Source organism: Podarcis raffonei, chromosome 15 (assembly GCF_027172205.1).
Source record: "Podarcis raffonei isolate rPodRaf1 chromosome 15, rPodRaf1.pri, whole genome shotgun sequence".
Lineage (NCBI taxonomy): Eukaryota > Metazoa > Chordata > Lepidosauria > Squamata > Lacertidae > Podarcis > Podarcis raffonei.
In genome coordinates this window covers 24,974,638-24,995,654 of record NC_070616.1, presented here as the reverse complement: position 1 = coordinate 24,995,654, position 21,017 = coordinate 24,974,638, and the positions used below count along the sequence as shown (strand labels likewise).

Below are 21,017 nucleotides of genomic sequence, written 5' to 3'. Positions count from 1 at the left end.
CATGCACACTTCTTTCTGATGTTTCTGATCTGTTTTTATATTTGTTTTATGGATCTCTTTTGTACGCTATCTTGGAAATCTAGATTAATAAAATTATGGGGTTCTTTTAAAATATATATATAATAATGCTTGTTTCATTCTTTTCATGATAGCAAAATTACACTATTTACCTCCAATGGAAAGGAAAGGGAGACAGAGCGAGAGAAAGAGAGAGAGAGATGAAAAAAAATTAGTAAAGCGAAATTAAATAAGGAGCAATCTCTTAGCTGTACAGACTCAGGAAGCTAAAAAGCAAACAAACCACAACAGCACAACTTGCAAACAGGTGGCTTTCGATTAGCATTATAAGGCACCGTTATTGAAAGGAACTTACTTTTGACTAGGTATTATAATAAGAACTTGTCTATGAGGAACAGTATTCTTAGTTAAGATTATTGTTGCGTTTATATCCCGCCTTGCCTTCAAGCAGCTCCAAGTGGCATGGAAACACAAGTCTTCTCCCCATGTTATCCCCACGACAACACCTTGACGTAGCTTAGGCTAAGAGGCAATGATTGATCCAAATTTGAACCCAGGACTGCCCAGTTCCTAGTCCAACACTCTAACCACTTCACCACACTTCTTCTTCTAGTTAATTCCACATCTAGCAGGAAAGGAAATGCCTTTGCTGTGCTAAAGAGGTCCAGTGCAGAACCAACATAACAGCACCCATAACAGCTGATTTTTCATCTAGGCTGTAAACCTGACTTTACAGAAGTGATGTTACAGACACACACACACATACCAGTGAGTTGTGAGTAGAGCCATTTGGCAATGCCTAACAGCCATCTTTCACATTCTTTGCAGTTAAACAACAGGCCTGCCAAGTGCTGGAAATTATAAATATTTATTGAAGGTGAGGGATGGAGGAAATGGATTAAGCTCCCAGATATTCTCAGAAAAAAGTCTGTTTGTTATGGATTTCACAATGATTAAATAATGCACACAAACACACACACACACACACACACACACACACACAATGATTCAAAGTCTAACTTTCATAATCCACTAGAGCAAAAAAATGTTTCTCACTGTGTATCACTAGGCCTATTTTGTACAAGTTATTTTGTGAATTCATTGCCAAGATGATTTTTGACTTTTATACATATCATCCACAGCCAGCCTACAAATTCAAAATCACTAATACAACCTCACTGTGCACACATAGAATCATAAAATTGAAGAGTTGGAAGGGATCCCAAGGGTCATCTAGTCCAACCCCCTGCAATGCAGGAATCTCAACATGTGGTCCCCTATCCAATGCTTAGCTTTGCAAATGTACTAGCCGTTTTATGTACAGTTTTATGTACAAGTGCACCCTAGGACTGCAGTCTTGGAATCCTGATGGACCATTTTTAGTTGCTGATTCTGGAGGAACTACACAGCCATATGTGCAAGATTATTATTTCACTGCATTTGGAAGAATGTGACCTTTTAAAAATAGATATATTCTTTATTAGATCATTAAAGCACTGACAACCAAAATTCCAACTACTGACATAAAAAGTAACTATTAACATTACAGCAAATTAAAGACAGCATAGGGTAGTACATTAAGCTTATTATTCCAGAACATTACCAAAAAATGCCCATCTTTCCATAAACTTATTGGATTGATTTGCATGTTTTCTCTTATAGTAGGTTGTACATTTTATGGTAGAGCGTGTACTTTTAAGTAAAAAATCATCTGGAGTCATTAAAACAGCAGCAATCTTCAATTTCAGTCAACAAAACAGTTCAAAGAAAAATAAACTACTGTACATGGAAAAAACCCCAAACTTTCTCAGCACTATAATCGAAGTGCATTTACAAATATTTACCATTTATGAGGTTCATCTTATTATACGCAATCTTTTGTTTGAAAAAATACATTTCCCATTGAAATCAGTGGGAATACTCCATGTTTACCAATTGCTGGATATATTCAATTTGCTTTTTGTTTTAATTACAAAAATTATTAGTACCGTATTGCTCCATGTGTAGCAACTAATGAAGTTTCACAGAAACCACTAACTTAAGAACCAAAGCTTACCAAAAGAAAGGGCAACATTTGGAACCGGACGTAGAGCTATGAGCAAGTTGTTGAACAAAGAGGTACAGTGCAGGTCTTGGTGTGCAGAGAGGGAGAGAAGGGGAAATCTCAAAGTGGAATCACTGTACACAGTATCTTCCAGCTAACTTTTGTCTATCATTAAACAGATCTGGCAGGTGTTTGTATTCCCTCGCCCCCCAAAAAACCTGTTTGACTTGCAGAAAACCAAAGAAAGCTGTTTCCACTACATGGGAAATGAGCTCTCTTAAAAAATTATTGCCCAACAGGAGTCTTCTTGAAACTTCTTCCTCCCCCCCTCTCTCCCTCTCTCTCACACACAGCAGGAAAAAGTGATACCAGCTGATTGACAGGCAGACCAAGATTGGCCCATAGGGTTGGAGGTTTCCCATCCCTGTGCTGGGTCCAATCAAAAAGATCCATAAATATAGGATGTCAGAACAATGGCTGCAATTCAGCTCCAACCTCAAAGGATTTCAGCACAATGCACTTTGGACTGGATTGTGGCAGATGCTAGGTAGATTTTAGATTTCACTGATTAAAGAGGAAGGAAGGAAGGAAGGAAGGAAGGAAGGAAGGAAGGAAGGAAAGATTCATGGTGCAAAGGAAATTGCACCTGTTGAATTGAACTGCAGTCTACAAAAGCTTGTGCCGTATTAAATGTCTTCATCTTGGAGATGGTACAAGAGGTTTGTATGCGTGTTTGTTTGTTTACATAACTGTACTGAGAGCTTTCACCTAAAATTCAGTGTACAGAATTATAGGGGAGCAGTTTTCACTCAGCCCTGGTGAAATGCCCAGCTCCATTTGTCCGGTTCCAGATTCGTCTGTGCATTTCTTATACACGCTCAAAACAACCTCCATAAACTTTGATTGCATCGATAAACAAAGCATTGTGGCTTTGCTGAAAATACATCCTCAGATCAAGGGTGGCTTCGTTTTCCCCAGGTTCACGCCAGCGATAAAACGCAGGTGCTCTGCCGATGAGATACAGAAGCCCTCCCTCTGTAGGGGATCAGTTTGAATTTTTGCATGGCAATAATCTGTGCCTGCTCCATGGACCACCATCCATTAAGGAGCATCTTCTCTTGCACTCGATATTTTGAGAGCAAGGTCATTTAAGGCAGGGGAGAAGACCTCAGAGCTTCTCTATCTTGACACATACGGCTTGAGGAAATAGAGCCAGCCTTTGCCATCTATAATCTTCAGTGCTCCTCCACTACAATTTTTCTGAGGACATGAATCCAGCAAAGCCCAAGCCTTCACAGGTTCAAAGACTTTTACTGTCTATTCTCAAGCTGTTCTTCCGCCAACAGCCTGGCAGAAATGGCACTCCAGGTTTCTTGAAGTCCATCGAGGCATTCCGCAGGCTTCAGATCATCAAGTATACAAAGCCTGAAACACATCTGATGTATCAGCAACCAGTGTTCTAGGAAGTCCATTGCTTCCTGGTGTGCTTAGGTGTCCTGTTTACATTGCACCTTCATGGGAATGGTCGAGGAAACTTGGAAAAGAAACCATTGGTGGCTCCACATCTTCTCCTTGCAAATACAGAAGGGCGATTTCATCTAGTCCAGAGAGCAAGCTGTAATCCTGGACAAAGTGAAAGTATTCAATCAGTCTCATTTCCTAACACGGACAAGAGCTATGCATAAGCCAGGCTTCCACAGAATCTCAGCAAAGCTGTATTGACGGAAGAATCTGCATTTCCTAAGGATCTCAGCTTTAATTTAAAAGCAAAACAAAAAGGAAGGGCATTTCTACTTTTGAAGGTTGCAATGATATATGAGGCAGGGGGCGGGTACTGACTAATGAAAACCCCAAAGCCCCAGGGGCTGCTGAAGAAGACTCTCAAGGGCCAAAGGTGGGACCCTACAGCCTACTGCCAAGGCTGGGTTCTGCAAGTTTGCAACAGTAGCTGGCTGTGCCAAGTACAGATTGCCTGGTGCTTTGTGACGCCATGTATTCACCTTCTCTCCTGCCCTCAATCCCTAGAGTTATTTTGCAACTTCATTAGTGTGATCTGGGCTTAGAAAAAAATAACAGTGAGGCAATGTGTGTATGTTTCATTTAATTAAAGGATACAAATTTTTGCATTTTTTTTGTAAGTGTAAGTTTTTAAGCTCTGTCTAAAGTTGTTTTTTAAACTGTTGCAACCAAGCATGGGAATTTAGATACAGTGGTACGTTGGGTTAAGAACTCAATTCGTTCCGGAGGTCTGTTCTTAACCTGAAACTGTTCTTAACCTGAGGTACCACTTTAGCTAATGGGGCCTCCCGCTGCTGCCGCCGCGCTGCCAGAGCACGATTTCTGTTCTCACCCTGAAGCAAAGTTCTTAACCCGAGGTACTATTTCTGGGTTAGTGGAGTCTGTAACCTGAAGCATATGTAACCTGAAGTGTCTGTAACCCGAGGTACCATTGTAGTAGTAGTAGTAGTAATAATAATAATAGTAATAATACAGTCATACCTCGGGTTACAGACGCTTCAGGTTGTGTTTTTTTGGGTTACGGATGCGCCAAACCCCGGAAGTACCGGAATGGGTTTCAGCGGTTGCGCATGCGCAGAAGCACTAAATCACACTTTGCACATGCACAGACGCGCCGAAGCGCAACCCGCACATGCACAGACGTGGTGCTGCGGGTTGCAAACGTGCCTCCCGCACAGATCACGTTCGCAACCCGAGCATCCACTGTAATAAAGAATTACGTTCTCCTTTAAATGATGCAAACTGGAACTGAGTTTCTCCCACATTCCTACTCCCAAGTAACAACAACAACAACTGATTATTTATGCCCCACCCATCTGGCTGGTTTTATGACTGAAAGCTTCATTCTCTTTCCTTTCTGTCTGTCATCCATAATACTTAAGGACCACACACACAAAAACTGGCAAAGCAACCAATCCTCTTGCAGTCTACCTGCCACCCTTTTCACCAACCCAATAGAATTACCTGCTGCCTTTGGGGCCTGTGAGTTTGGAAAAAACGCATCAGTTCACTATTTTGCTGGACTTTTGCAAAATAATTTGAAACTCGACTTGATGAGTTTGTTCCCTAGGAAAAGAATAAGAGGATAGTCATAGTCCCCTGGTTTGGATACAGCTTTTGCGTAGACATTATGCTTAGAAGAGATCCCAGCAAAACATGTCAACGAAATAACATACGTGTATCAAGAAGACTATCTCCGGAACTAAGAGCAATTTAATACATGGGTTCCTAGCAGAGTCGCAGTGTGTCCTATTTTAGGAGAATAGCTGGTTTAAATGCACATTTTACATCTGACTTTCTCTAGTAATGCTTTCTTTTGAAAGGTTTAATATAATTTGCTTTGTCAACTTTTCTGTGTTAAATGTTCGTTCTGTACTTGATTTACTTTGCAATGTTTTATTTTGAAATCTTTAAGCTACTATTTTAAGTTTCCTTAAATTATGCTGCTTTGAATGTATATTTTATGTTTGACTTCCTTCAGCAGTGTTTTATTCCAGAGGGTTTCATTTGATGCTTTAATGTGTTGTAAACTGCTTTCAGATTTCTTAAAAATATAAAGCAATATAGAAATGAAAGGAATAATAATAAAAACAACTTAGGTCCACTAATTTTAATGGGTTTGATCTGAGTAGAAGTTACCGTATTTTTCGCCCTATAGGACGCACTATTTCCCCTCCAAAAATGAAGGGGAAATGTGTGTGCATCCTATGGGGCGAATGCAGGCTTTCACTGAAGCCTGGAGAGTGAGAGGCATCAGTGCGCACTGACCCCTCTCGCTCTCCAGGCTTCAGAAAGCTATCCGCAAGCCTTGGGAGCTCGCGGGAGTGCCTGCTGGGCTCGCAAGGCTTGCAGGCAGCAGCCTGCAGCCTGAAGGTCGGGGCGCCCTCCGGAGGGCGCCCCGTGCTTTGCGCAGATGTCCGCAAGCCTTGTGAGCCCGGCAGGAGTTGCCGCCGGGCTTGCAAGGCTTGCGGGCGGCAGCCTGCAGCCCGAAGCACGAGGCACGCTCCGGAGCGCATCCCGGGCTTCGGGCAGATATCGGGCAGCCCCACAAGCTCGGGGGACAGCAGGGAGGCGCTCCGCCATCCCGCTATTCCCCGACCTGGTTTGGAGGCTGGCGGTGGGGAGAAGCAAGCTTCTCCCCACCGCCAGCCCCAAAAGCACGGGGGACAGCGGGGCAATCCACTGCCCCATGGAGGCTAGGGAGGCTGTTCCTGAAGGCAGAAGAGGGAGACGGAGCGCTCTGTCTCCCTCTTCTAGCTTGGGGATGGCTGTGCAAAGCCTCTGCAGGGCAGCGGAGTGCGCTGCCCCACGGAGGCTAGAGAGGCTGTCCCTGAAGGTCCCCTTTTGCTGATCCCGAAGCCCACGGCTGGGGGGGAAACAAAATTTTTTCCTTGACTTCCCCCCCAAAAAACTAGGTGCGTCCTATGGGCCGGTGCGCCCTATGGGGCGAAAAATACGGTAGTTAGCTACCATCCACTATTTCCAAATTTGTATCTATGCACATGATTTACCGACACCAATTTTATGCCAGTTGGCACTCTCTTTTGTAGTACAATCATACCTTGGAAGTTGAACGGAATCCATTCCAGAAGTCCGTTCGACTTCCAAAATGTTTGGAAACCAAAGTGCAGCTTCTGATTGGCTGCAGGAAGCTCCTGCAGCCAATCAGAAGCTGTGGAAGCCCTGTCGGACGTTCAGCTTCCAAAAATAGTTCGCAAACCGGAACAGTCACTTCTGGGTTTGCGGCGTTCGGGAGCAGAAAGTTTCAAGAACTAAGCTGTTCGAAAACCAAGGTACGACTGTACCACAAATCCCCTTTTTTTAAAAAAAAAGTGTGGAAAGCCTCTGACAGTTGGCAAAACTCTCTTTTCTGATAGGAGAAAGGATACGAGTGAGCAGAAGGGGAAAGACCTGGAAAGAAAAAGACCCTACACCCACTCCAAAACCCTTCATAAAATCAAGCTACATTTCCGTTTGAGACCAAAGCACTTACTTGCTCCCATGGGTTGGCTCCCATTTGTATCAAGCACTTGATACCACTCAGTATCTGATCCTTACGGAGGTTCAGAAGCTTCCATGTCTCAGCCAAGAGATGGCGGCTGTCCGAGTCCATCGCGAGAGTGCAGTGAGCCAAACCAGCGCACTGTATTGGCGTTAAGCCTGTTTAGAGAGGAGCAGAAGGAGCATTAGACACTGCAGGCCAAACCAGACGTGTGATTAGCATGTAGCATGCATTTTGCTCTTTATTCAGTAATTATAGGCATGTGCAAACCCAATTCACAGTGCGGAAAACAACAGAGTGGAGGCTCGTATCGTCACTTTCTCACTGTGGTTGGAACAGAGATCCCATCTCTTTCCCTATGTGCTACTAGGAGACTGAGGGAGGGAATATCATTGGGGGGGAGGGAATAGATATGCCCCCCCCCATCACACACACTGCCTTCCCAGTAAACATTGAGCTCCCCCATGTCTGCAGTTAATTGAGGAAAAGCAAGATATGTGGTTGATTTCTATGTATTAGGTCAGCCTTTCTCAACCTGTGGGTCCCCAGATGTTGTTGAACTACAACTCCAATCACCCCCAGCTAGCAAGGCCAGAGCCCAGGGATGATGGGAGTTGTGGTCCAACAACATCTGGGGACCCACAGGTTGAGAACCGCTGTATTAGGTGCATGCCTTGATTGACAGATTGTATCCTAAGAGGCAGGAAGAGAGTTCCCTATCCTCTCCAAACTTCTCCACATACCCTGATTGTCGGTTGCGTCTACTTCAACGTGGATGCCAACTTCCTGACAGCTTCTCAAGACCTGCCATGGAAAAAGAGACGAGGCTACTTTAAATATCCTGACTTCAGGCCGCAGTAAGAGTGGACCAAACAGCTGCAAAAGGATAGGCATGGACACATCCCTCAAGTGTTGGTTTCTCTCCATTTCTCATTTTTCTAATCTTAAATTTAGGTCACATTTCTGCAGAAAGTTGCGGTTTTTTATAATAATAAAAAAATGTACAAATTCACCAGTATTTAGTGCAAAGCTCTCATAATAAACACATATTTGTATGCAGTTTTTGTTAGGATATTTCCGTTCCACCTTAAAAGGGAGCAGGCTTTGTGAGTCACAGAGTCTGCGTGTTTCCTGTTCACAGGATGTTTATGTTGTCAGTTGCTTTCGTTTCTTCCTTTTTGTTGCCTAAGCATACCGATGCAGGCGGTCATGTTTTTCTTTGTTCTGATCAACGCTGAATAAACTTGGAAAAATGCTCTCCTGCTGTGCATCTTTTGCTGTGTGAATTCTGCTGATAGAGTGTGCACCAGCCTAAGAATGTGGCAATCTATTCTTGAGGCTTCGTGTCGCTAATTGCTGATACTGCCTGTCTACGGGAAGTCTATGGATCGTCCGGCAGCCGGCTTGGGGGCTATGATGGACTTTGCCTCCCTGGCAGTATCCCAACAGTTTTGACATATATACATGTATATTTCTGCAAGCGGTTTCCCCAGATACCATACATTTCCAACAATATTTTTATTAATATATGCATTTATGCACACTTTACTTTCACACACACACAAACACACACACACAATTTTGTACACAGTCCTTGGCTGGAGAACTTCATTGCAAAATTCAGAGTGGTGGTAATTTTGAAGCATGGCTATGCTTTAGTCTGCATATTGTTTCAGGAAGTACAGTTTAGGTAGGTTTGGGTTTAAAGGTGACCTGGATTAAATTTCTCCCCCATCCCTACCTCAAATTAATAGACATATAACCCAGCCAGGGGGATGCGGGTGGTGCTGCGGGTTAAACCACAGAGCCTTGCTGATCAGAAGGTCGGCGGTTCGAATCCCCGCGACGGGGTGAGCTCCCGTTGCTCAGTCCCTGCTCCTGCCAACCTAGAAGTTCGAAAGCACATCAAAGTGCAAGTAGATAAATAGGCACCACTCCGGCAGAAAGGTAAACGGCGTTTCCGTGTGCTGCTCTGGTTAGCCAGAAGCGGCTTAATCATGCTGGCCACATGACCCGGAAGCTGTACGGCGGCTCCCTCAGCCAATAAAGCGAGATGAGCGCCGCAACCCCAGAGTCGGCCGTGACTGGACCTAATGGTCAGGGGTCCCTTTACCCTTTAACCCCAGCCAGACACCACTTTCAAACTCTACTTACTTCCAAGACTCTCAGATAACCCTTCTCAGCACAGAGGTGCAAGGGAGTCTTCTCTGAGCTGTCCCTCGCGTTTACATCAGCCCCCAGAGACAGCAGGTCGCTGGCAATAAGATGGTGGTTCTTTTGAGCTGCTATGTGCAACGCAGTCTTTGAAGGATTAAAAAAAAAAAGATGGGGAAGGAGAGATAGAAATTTTGAGCTATTCACAAATGAGAGTGGCACCTTGTCACTGTGTTGTTAATATCGCAACTGCTGCAATTTAGCAAGCAATAATCTTTACATCCATTCAAAGGGAAGAGAACACGTGCCCCCCTGCTCTTCTAGGATGCTGCTTGTTATGTACTGAGTTGAATAGGATCCAAAATGCAGCAGTCTGATTGGTCCTAGAACAATGCAGCAGTATGATTGGTCTGCAGGAGCCACCCAATCCAGCTCCAGATGGAAGTGAATCCACAACCTGATTGGCTTACAGGAGAATTCCGGAATTAGCCAATCACCTGCAGCCCATTGTGTAAATAATGTATATAAAGCAGATACTTTGGGGGAGCTTTCATTCCTCCTCCCACTATGAGCTGAATAAAGAGCATGAAATCCACTCTCGACTGAGTATATTTCACTGCTAGACTACAATTCCCATCCCATCTCCTGATCACTGGCCACGCTGACTGGGGCTGACTGGAGTTGAAGTCCTAGCATATTTTGACAGCCACAGATTCCTCCTCTCTGCTCGAGGCTGTATGAGTTTCTACCACTGGTAGAGGAACAAGTGCAAGAGCAGTATCAAAAGCTGGCTTTCAGTTAACGTGAATTAGCGTTAGGGAGCATGACCTAGAATAAAGTAAGATCCGCCATTCCATTTCCCCTTATGGGCTCCCTCCCCTTGCACCTTAAGATACTTATCATTCACAGACCAGTGAAAACACTCTTTTTCTGTTGACCTTTTGGGGATTAGTGGACAAATGGTTTCTGCATTTTTAAAAAATGCAGCTTGCAACTTTTCACTAAACCTCCCCTTTTTTGCTCTATTTCATGTGGTCCATTTCTACAAAATTACCGACAGCTGCCCTGCAAACAGCCTTCTGCTAAAAAACAGCTCATACCTGTTTCGCTGCGTTCTTCCCATCAAGTCTGTTGAGATGTGCAAACCTCCTTGCCAGTGCATATGCCAGCGCCCTTCTCCCCTGAGAAACAGCATTGTGAAGAAGCCTGGGCAGAAGGGGAGAGAAAAAGAGAGGAGTTTTGGTTTGGTTTCAGAAATGCCACAGGCGGTTTCAGGCCCTCCAAGTGTCCCTGTTTTCCAAGGACAGTTCTGGATATACAGAAGCTGTCCCAGTTTCTGATTTGATCCTGGAATGTCCCTCTTTTCCTTAGGAAGTCCCTATTTTCATTGAAGAAATGTTGGAGGATATGGAGATATGCAACCCCAGAGACAAGGAGACAAGTAACTATGCAACCTTTGGAAGACATCCGAAGGAAGCTGTATAGGAATTTTTTTTAATGTTTAATGTTTTATTATGTTTTTATATACAGTGGTACCTCAAGTTACATATGCTTCAGGTTACATACGCTTCAGGTTACAAACTCCGCTAACCCAGAAATAGTACCTTGGGTTAAGAACTTTGCTTCAGGATGAGAACAGAAATCGTGCTCCGGCAGTGCGGCAGCAGCAGGAGGGCCCATTAGCTAAAGTGGTGCTTCAGGTTAAGAACAGTTTCAGGTTAAGAACGGACCTCCGGAACGAATTAAATACTTAACCTGACGTACCACTGTATGTTGGAAGCTGCCGAAAGTGGCTGAGGCAACGCTGTCATATAAGTGGGGCATAAATAATAAAGTTGTTGTTGTTGTTGAATAAGATGCCCTATTTTCATCAGAGAAATGTTGGGAAGTATGTGGTTTTGCAAAACAGAAAGAAACAGCAAGGGAGGAGAGGCAGCTTGAAATCAAATGAGAGCTTCTGCTGCTGGGCAAATGTCAAAAGGATATTTTCACAGGCTCATAGGAAGTTGCCTCCCACTGAGACGCCGGGGATTAAACCTAGAACCTTCTGCATGCAAAGCAGATGCTCTTCCACTGAACTATGGCCCTTCCTCAGATACGATCCCCACCCCTACTATGTGCGAATTTAACAAAAGGTAACATAGGAAGTGGCTTTATGCTGAGTCAGGCCATTGGTCAATCTAGTTCAATACTGTCTACACTGACTGGCAACATATCTCAAGGATTGCAGGTGAGAAAACTCCTTCCTCCACATGGAGATTAATCTTGTGGGGAACTGGATTTAAGACTAGCAAAACATGAAACCAAAATGGGGTTTCCCCCAGATATCTATCCAAGCCCCAATACTTTCTTCCTTGGAGGTTTTTAAGGCAGAGGTTGGTTTGGTCATTTGTCATGGCTGCTTTAGTTGAGATTCCTGCATTGCAGGGGGTTGGACTAGATTACCCTCAGGGTCCCTTCCAACTCTACAATTCTATGATCCTATGATACATAGAATCATAGATTCTATACATCGCAGCGGTATGCTGGTTCAAAGTTATTCAGTTTCAAAATAAAGGGCACTGCCTCGCTTTGACTCAGCTCTGAAAGGGGAAAGGGATTTCCCTTTATTTTAGATCTAAGATTTAGAAGCAAATATTTGAAATAGAAACATACACAGTTCTACTGAAATGGCTCATAAAACGTTGCTTTGTTTTGTTCCGGTTCCAGTGAATAGGCCCTCTAAGTTCTCTGGAAGTCTCCTCCCTGTTCCCTTATCAGTGACCTGACGCTGCTGGATAACCTCCCCATTCAGAGTTATGGCCATCATGTTTGAAAATAAGGAAGGAAAGAAAATTGATGACAGAGAAGCACCATCGGCTTCTGCCACTCTAAGAACAATGATAATGACATATTGGTAAGTTGGCAATAAGAGGAATAGTAAAGCTAGTGGCTGTGAGGATAAGCGGAAGGCTTAATCCCCGACACATCTATAATATGGGGATAATAATAGAGAGTCACTGCCAGTCAGTGTAGACAACGCTGAGCTAGATGGACCTATGGACTTAGAAGTTTCCTATGATATACCTGGGACACGGGTGGCACTGTGGGTTAAACCACAGAGCCTAGGACTTGCCAGTCAGAAGGTCGGCGGTTCGAATCCCTGCAACGGGGTGAGCTCCCGTTGCTCGGTCCCAGCTCCTGCCAACCTAGCAGTTCAAAAGCACGTCAAAGTGCAAATAGATAAATAGGTACCGCTCTGGCGGGAAGGGAAATGGCATTTCCGTGCGCTGCTCTGGTTCGCCAGAAGCGGCTTAGTCATGCTGGCCACATGACCCAGAAGCTGTACGCTGGCTCCCTCAGCCAATAAAGCGAGATGAGCGCCGCAACCCCAGAGTCGGCCACGACTGGACTTAATGGTCAGGGGTCCCTTTACCTTTACCTTTACTATGATATACACATAAGAAAGCCATTGTCCTCCAGATCCAGGATCCCTTCCTTGGATGGTTTAAAACTTGAGTTTTTAAGCCACAGCATTTACTAAAATTCATTACCAAATTCTTCCCTTCCCTTTCTCCCTAGTTATTGGTATTTGGCTTCAAGTTTGTTGGGGCAGGGAACTGCCCCTCCTCACTTTTGTTTTGCATATGTTACTCTGAACATTGCAATGGACACTGGTCAGAAAGTAAACATAGACTCACAGCAGCTCTCAGGATACATCTGTGAACCGCAATGAAATGAAACAAAGGCCACGGGGGAAAGGTAGCAAGAATCATGGGGCGTATAATCATTCCATCACCCAAGTTACAAAGGGTTTTGTTAAAAGATGTTTTAACTTTTTAAAGTATTGTCACCAGAAGGAGGAGGAGTATCAGGAAGAGTGGATTAAATTTAATGATTATTTAGTTAAATATGTTAAGTTAAATTAACTGAAAATAGCTTGCAGATACTTAATTGGTTTAGGATATTATTTATGTTAAGTGATGAATTAATATGTTTAATTTCATAAAGTTAAGATTTAAGGATGTTAATGTTTAAGTTAAATTTTATAAGAATTATGATTTGGGAAACCATTAAAAGGATATGCAATGAAATTCAACCAAGGGGGAGCGGGGAAGTCACTTAACAAAGTTAATAAGTGTAATTTTCAATAAGACTATGATTTATGTTTGTCTTATGTGTTTGTTTGTTTATAATACTGTGAAAACCAATAATTTTTTTTGATAAATAATTAAAAAATAAAGTATTGTCAGGTACAAAACCAAACCACTGACCAACCTGTTCCCATTTCTATCCGGCATGAGCAACTTGTCCACCGAGATGCCCCTGAGCCGACTCTCCTCGCGGCAGAGCTGGAATTGGAAGAAAGAAATGGCAGGAGCCTCCTGCCCCATGGAAGACCACGCACTTGCCTTCAGACATCCCCTGCCATGCAAGGCAGCAGTGTCCTCTTCCCAAGTCTCTGGCAAAGCCTGCCCCAGTGGGTCGTGGCAGTGAGGCCTAATCTCCTTGGCAAAGCCTTGGGAACTCTCCCCAGGATGTTCACCAGACCCATTCCCCAGCCAGCATCTTTCTTCCACGCAGGTATTCTGGAACGTGTCGATAAGATCCAGGCGTTGTTGCGTCTTTCTGCAATCAAATCCATAGGAAATTTCAGCACGTGGGTGAGGCAATGTGCCTGAAGCAGACAATGGCTGAAATCCAACAGGCTCCCAGCTGCTTGTCAGCCAGTTGCCATCTGGTTGCGAGTTGCCGTTGGTTTCCCACCAGGGAGACTGAAATCCTTGGGTTGTGCCATGTGGGAACTGCATAGGCAACTGAGGCTCTAGTTTGGAGTGGCTCTTGTTCAGGTCTTCCTGAAGTACTTCGACTAGGATGTCCAAGTCCTCCGTGCTTTTTAAGGCTGTCTGAGCCTGACAGCAGTTCTTTAAAAAGAAGAGAAAGAAATGAATGTGTGAGGTCTGCGGTCTGATTTGCTTGGGAAATGCTGGCTACGGAAGAGAGAAAGTGTCCCACATACTTGCTTGTCATGCCTTTCTGAGCGAGCTCTTTTTTTCCCTGTACAGGAAGAAAGAAATATATAAATATCTATAGGTATTCACTTACCAAAACAATTAAAGCAAGGGTTTTTGCATGTTTTTGCATGTAGGGTTGCCCCATACCTACGCACACAAGTTTATTTTCCTTTTTTTACCTGCTCTTCCTGAAGATCTTTTGGTATTTGCTTTTGCAGGTGTTTCCTATGGAAAGAAAAAAAATGTATTTGGGAAATTATCAACCTTGATTAGATAGATTAGCCTCAACCTAGTGCCCTCCAGAGGTTTTGGACTATAACTCCCATCAGTCCCAGCCAGCAGAGTTGTAGACAGACTGCCTGGGACGTATCATTGACTGGGGCAAAAGCTGGAAAAAATGGCAGTGACACAAGCAGGGGAACCCCTGTGATCTCAAAGTGATCCCTTCTACAAATCAAGCTTCAGTTGTAGCCAACTTTTCTCTTCCAGAGAAGTAGACCAGAAACTCACACTTTTAGTGTGTGACTCTTAGTGGAAGGATAGATGTCAATACCGAACACAAAGTTTGATTCCCTCACCACCATCCCACCAGTACTAGAAAAGTGAACTAGGGTGCTTTCAGACGGGGTCATAATTGGTAAACGAGTTTTGACATTAAGTGGTGTATAAATTAACTGAAAGCTAATACTACAAAAAACAGCAACAAGAAATAATTTAGCAAAATGAGCAAGAGCATAAAGGAAATATTACTGGCATGGAATCCTATCAGAGGTGATACCACCAGGAAGAAATAGGAATAAAAGGGTAGGAATTAGTCACTTTTTAGGAAAAATTATTACTGTATAGCATTTGGAGCACTCTTAGTGGAGAATGTGGTTGATTATTTGCAAGTATGGAAGAGTGGGAGACAGACAGGAATGACCTAGAGATGCAACAGAACCCAAGGGGAAATTCTCTTGTGCAGACACCACTGAGATGAGCAGGCACTGTAGGCCTTTCCTCCAATGATGCTTGTGCAGGAGATCTTCCCTTTGCACTGTGTCTGCAGCTACTAATGCTCTTTATTAAGCACTCTTGACAATGTAGTGCTTGACAAAGGGCTTATATGTAACGTGACAGCAGATGAAGCCATATAAAGGAAAAGCTGCCTTCACAATTGTACCCCCGGAAGATTGCTGTAGCCTGTGGGAGAACATCTCCTGCAAGTTGCAAAGATCTGCTCCTGCCAGCCTAGCAGTTCAAAAGTACGTCAAAGTGCAAGGAGATAAATAGGTACCACTCCAGCGGGAAGGTAAATGGCATTTCCATGCGCTGCTCTGGTTCACCAGAAGCGGCTTAGTCATGCTGGCCACATGACCCAGAAGCTGTACGCCGGCTCCCTCGGCCAATAAAACGAGATGAACGCCGCAACCCTAGAGTCGTTCGCAACTGAACCTAATGGTCAGGGGTCCCTTTACCTTTACCCCTGTTCTATGGAATGGCAAGAGGGACCCCACTATCTGCACTTTCCTGAAGAAACTGAAAACGTTTTCTTTGTTCCAACAGGCTGAATAAATGAGTCTTTGCCACAAGTGTCTATTTTGTACAGGCAGCATCCATTTGCATGGGGGGGGGGTTCCATTCATGGCCCCCACGTGCGTTGGCAGAGCACACATAAGCCCGCTCAGCTCCTACCCCTGCCTCTTCCAGGGCCAAAAGGATCCACACGTCATGCATCAACTGCACATGCCTAAAATGGTCTCCACCTCCACAGGATTGTTTTATTTTAATTTTAAAGGTATCCACTGTTTTTAATAAATGAAAGACTATGATGAAAGGAAATGGGGCAGGAAGAACATGGAGTTAATTAACGAAAGGAAGTGTGCATCTCCATCTTGGGAATCATAATAATTTGGGTTGGCCCCATAGCCTAGCAAAACCAGGGAAGGTGCAAGGGGCATCTCACATTGGGAACAGCCCGATCTTCATTATCCTCATGCTCAGGAAATGGGGTGGGTATCTTACCCTGACGTCACTGGACTCTGTCCCTTTGGAGAGACGGATTTTTCTCAGCAGTTCACACACCGGCATTTTTACCCTCACGCCCACATACTGCTTCTGAGGGGCACCCACAGTCAATGCTGAACCTGGAAAAATAAATAAATCAAAAGGTGGTGACATGCATTTACAGACGGCCTGTTCCATGCTTCTCAGCTGGTGTTCCCAAAGCAGTATATAAACACCACTGGTTAAACCAATAATTAAATATATATATATATCAAAATTTAAATAATTAAAAAATGGTTTTTAAAAAACAAAACAAAAACCCAGAACATAAACAATGGCATCTGATGTTCTGTGAAGCTGGGAATCTTTAGCAGTGTTCTTTTCCTCCTTGCTAAAGTACAATTCCCAGGATGCTTTGGACGGAAGCCATGATGGTAAAAGGGGCATGAAAGCAATTCAGGTTTTTCAGTATAGAGAAGACCTCAGTGCTGCCCAGCTATGCCCTTTGGCAGGTAATGCAATCATTTCTACTCTTGTGCGCTTGTTTGGAGGAAGGTTTTGTTTAGGAGCCGTGTATTTCAGCATACTGGCCCTGCAATATGCTTTTATTTCTCTCACTTGAGTGGGTGATTGAAATACTTTTGCTACCCTAGTGGATTCCACCAGCCTTTGCATATTCACTGACAACAGGAAATTCCTTGAAGTCCTGCCAATTTCAAAATGCTTGGCACTCAAAAGACTCCCCATGAATAATGATAAGCATCTTATTAATCAAGTCTTCCTATCACTACCATCAACACTTCTAGAAACTGGTCATGGAGAACAATGTTTGGGCCCAGAGCCTGCCTGGAAAACAGAGAACATTGCAATCCCAGTTTGGGGATGGGCAAATCTGTCAATGTGGGTTTCTCATTTTTTCCCAATCTTAAATTCAGTTCTCCACATTTTCACATCAGTTTGCATTAAAAAAAAAGTTATAATGGAAATTCATCACTATTTTAAGGTGTATTTTTCTTAATACACACTTTTTAAATACATAATCTTTCCCGAATACACATTTTTGCAAATCAAACCTAATAGAAGACATTCCTGAATTTTATCCTCACGAACTGATGCATTTTTATGCCTCCAGTACCCTAGAATATCCATTTCCGTACATATTACCTGGCTGGAGAAACGCACTGCAAAAAATTGGGGTAGTGCAGATTTTGATGCCTGTGCTTCAGTGTAGGTATTGCTTCAAGGTCAAGGTCAAGGTACCCCTGCCCGTACGGGCCAGTCTTGACAGACTCTGGGGTTGTGCGCCCATCTCACTCAAGAGGCCGGGGGCCAGCGCTGTCCGGAGACACTTCTGGGTCACGTGGCCAGCGTGACAAAGCTGCATCTGGCGAGCCAGCGCAGCACACGGAAACGCCGTTTACCTTCCCGCCAGTAAGCGGTCCCTATTTATCTACTTGCACCCGGGGGTGCTTTCGAACTGCTAGGTTGGCAGGCGCTGGGACCGAGCAACGGGAGCGCACCCCGCCGCGGGGATTCGAACCGCTGACCTTTCGATCGGCAAGCCCTAGGCGCTGAGGCTTTTACCCACAGCGCCACCCGCGTCCCTAGGTATTGCTTAGGAAAGTGTAAATTAGGTAAGTCAACCTTGAAATGTGAACTAAATGGAATCTCTCTCCCTCATTTCTATCCTAGGATCTGGGACCAAGCTCTGTTGACCTTGTGGTGGAGGTTCTGAGGTTTCTCTCAGTAAAGACGCATGAGGTTGAGGTGCAACTTTCCTCTCCAGATGTCTCAATTGCAATACTAAGGCTTTCTTTTGATGTTTGGGTCCTCATTTCACAGTTATTAGCTGCACTTGTCTATAAGGGATTCAATTCTTGTTATAGCCTTGAAAGGCTCAGCAAATCAGTAAATTTGGAAGTGACACCAAAAGTTATCCAGTGACATCTGAAGTGAAAATGTTTTATGAAGAGGGGTAGCATATTGGTCAGGAGCCTGGGCTGGGAGTTCTTTCAAACTTCACCTCCGCTATCCAGCTCTCTACAAGACATATGAACACCACAGAATTAAACTGGTTTAACTTCTGTATCCTCATACTGTATTAGAGTGCTAGGAATTTTAGTTGCAGAGAGATAGGAATATCTAACAGAGCATTCTCAGTCCCTCATGTCAAACTACAGTTCTCAAGATTCTTTGAGGGAATCCATAATGGTTAAAGTGGTATAAAACAGATATAAGTTTGAAAATGCAGAAACACCGTGGGTGTCCGTAAGCAAGCTACTCACTCCCATTCTCATGTCCTCTGCCAGAAATATGGGCAACCAAGGCTGACCAAACCTTTCCAGAGGGTTGAAAATAATACTGATACAGTGCATCTGAAGTGCTTTGAACACTGGGCTTACATAACGTATTAGGATAATGGTGCTTTCACAATCAAAATCCACTTTGAGCCTCTTTCCCGTCATTTGTGACGCATGTGGACACCATTAAATTAACACGGGGCAGAATGCAAACCAAAGCCGCAGTCAATTTGCTTGCCCCATCCGTCTAATGCAGAATGCAGATGTGCACAATTCATTTCTGTGTTCTTCCAAAAACACTGCAGGAAATCCCCTTCACAGTGCAGGCCAATAGAGATTGCAACACACTTATATAGGAAGCTGCTTTACACTCCATAAAACCATCGGCCTGCCTAGCTCAGTACTGTTTGCACAGACTTGCAGTGGCTCTCAAGGATTTCTGGCACAGAATCTCTCTAAACTCTCCCTGGATTTGCCAGGGATTGAGCCAAGGACCTTTTGCATGCACAACCCCTAAGCTACGGCCCTTCCCTTATATACCAAGGGCACTTCCTATATACAGTGGACACTCAGGTTGCAAACATGATCCGTGCGGGGCGCACGTTCGCAACCCGTAGCGGTGCGTCTGCGCAAAGCGCAATTTAGCACTTCTGCACATGCATGACCGCTGAAACCCGGAAGTAACTCATTCTGGTACTTCTGGGTTTCAGCAGGTCTGTAACCCGAAAAAAAACGCAACCTGAAGCGTCTGTAACCTGAGGTAGGACTGTACTCAGGTCACTATCCCCAGGGAATTTCTCTTGCACACTAACATATATCACAAGAAGCAGGTCAGAAACCAGTCCGTTTTCTTGCCTGATGAAATGACCACAAATCATGTTGCACGACAGTATTCAATTATGCACAGAAAGGTTTCATCTTACCTTTCCTGGCAGGCAGCTCCTGAACCTTAGCTGGAGATGTATCCCAGGTGCTGGATTCCACACTGCTGAGTTCGGTTAATCCAGAAGCTGGTAAAGATGGGCTCTGTTGAAAATAGCTTTTGGGACTGGCTGTTTCCCCTGGCATAGGAGACCCCTGGTCCTCTGCATAGCCGTAACCTTCCTTGGCACAGATATCTGGGCTGGCTGTCAATGGCTGGGTATCCGATTGAACTACTTTCACCAGTGCTTCCATCCTGCAGAAAGATTACATTCCCTCGATGAGGCTCACTTTCCTACTCATTGCCAAGGGTGCTTGATTCCGCATGTCAGCGCCATCACTGTCCAAACTAAACTCCCACCTACTGGGAGGAATTCTGGGTGGCGACCAAGCTTAGGTCGTCTGTTCCCCCATGGTAGAAGATGGAGGCAGCATCCTCTGACTTTACTTGCTCATGAAAGCAAGAGGGAAAATATTTACAGGATAAAATCAATCTGGGTTGTAACCTGTCAGGTTCTGGAAGCCGTTTCTGGGTGTTTCAAAGCCGGTTCCCTGCCTACTTTTAAAAAAAGAAAAAGAAAAAGATAATTTATACCCAGGTAACTCCGGACAGACGTCAGTTGTCAGTAAGAAACCACACCCTGTTTCCCAATTAAGCTGTAGAAGCAGCTGACTGACAGATAACGTAGGCGGCGAAAGGCAGAAAAACAATGCAAAAAACGTAATTGGCAGCGGCAGGTAGCTAATATTAAACAGCTGCACAGAATGATCCTGTTAGCAGATTGCAGGGGGAAGCAAACATCTTGCACTCTGTTATACAACTCGTTCACCCCAGACTGAAACCTTGCAGTCTAAGGTACTGCTCACAGTTTGCTCAAGGTCCTCAAAAACTACGTGCTCTGACTGCTTCCCCTCCGCAGTCTAGTGTTTCCACTAGAGGGGAACAACCTTCCCATTCAAAAGCACAGAGAGATTCACAGCTATCAGGAGTCCCCTAGGGTTACCATGGTAACTATTCAGTCACTACTGCCTCAAGGGAAGGAACTAGGCCTCAAGCCTGCCCTCCGTTTAATAAAACATTCTGCCTACAGTTCCAGTTGTGTGAATATAGGAAGGTGCCTTATACTACCAGGCAACTGGTCATTGCCCGCACCAGTGGTAGTAACCCAGTGGTCCTGCAGAAATAGCTGGATCCATTACCCACCAGTGCCAGCCAGTGGGCAGGGATGATGGGAGGTGAAGTTCAGCAACGTCTGGAGGACCAGAGAGTCTGGATTATGGGACATGAGGTCCTCTCCATCCCAATGTGGCCCTGAATCTTTTCCCCTTTTAATGTGCCCCCTCTCCCCCATATTCCTTGGAAAGTGGGGAAAAAAACACGGCCAGGATTGCATTTGTACTTAGGACACAGCTGAGGGCCAGCAGCAGGGAACAAGTGTGCAGGCTGAACCCCAGAACAATTTCCCCCCATTGTATCGGGACACAACCCCAACAAAACATTATCATTTCTTCTTCTTATGAAACAACAGTGCAATCTCACATATCTTTGCTTTAGCAAATGCCTCCAAGGGTGTAAGGGG

The 21,017-nt window shown here is 44.4% G+C and overlaps 1 protein-coding gene across 2 annotated transcripts; it reads right to left on the bottom strand.

Annotated features, from left to right (window-relative positions):
- Window positions 1-3,146: 3,146 nt before the first annotated feature.
- LOC128402877 (uncharacterized) lies at window positions 3,147-20,298 on the bottom strand. Of its 2 annotated transcripts, XM_053367283.1 has the most exons (11): window positions 19,440-20,298; window positions 16,235-16,356; window positions 14,410-14,455; window positions 14,236-14,273; window positions 13,494-14,140; window positions 10,337-10,442; window positions 9,237-9,383; window positions 7,826-7,886; window positions 7,074-7,240; window positions 5,045-5,146; window positions 3,147-3,685 (listed from the first exon to the last, which is right to left on the bottom strand). In XM_053367283.1, exons 1-11 carry the CDS (start codon window positions 19,690-19,692, stop codon window positions 3,563-3,565), a joined length of 1,812 nt encoding a protein of 603 aa, XP_053223258.1. In that variant the 5' UTR covers window positions 19,693-20,298; the 3' UTR covers window positions 3,147-3,562. The 2 variants fall into 2 exon arrangements, with proteins under 2 accessions (XP_053223258.1, XP_053223259.1); XM_053367284.1 differs by lacking the exon at window positions 5,045-5,146.
- Between the last annotated feature and the right edge of the window lie 719 nt (window positions 20,299-21,017).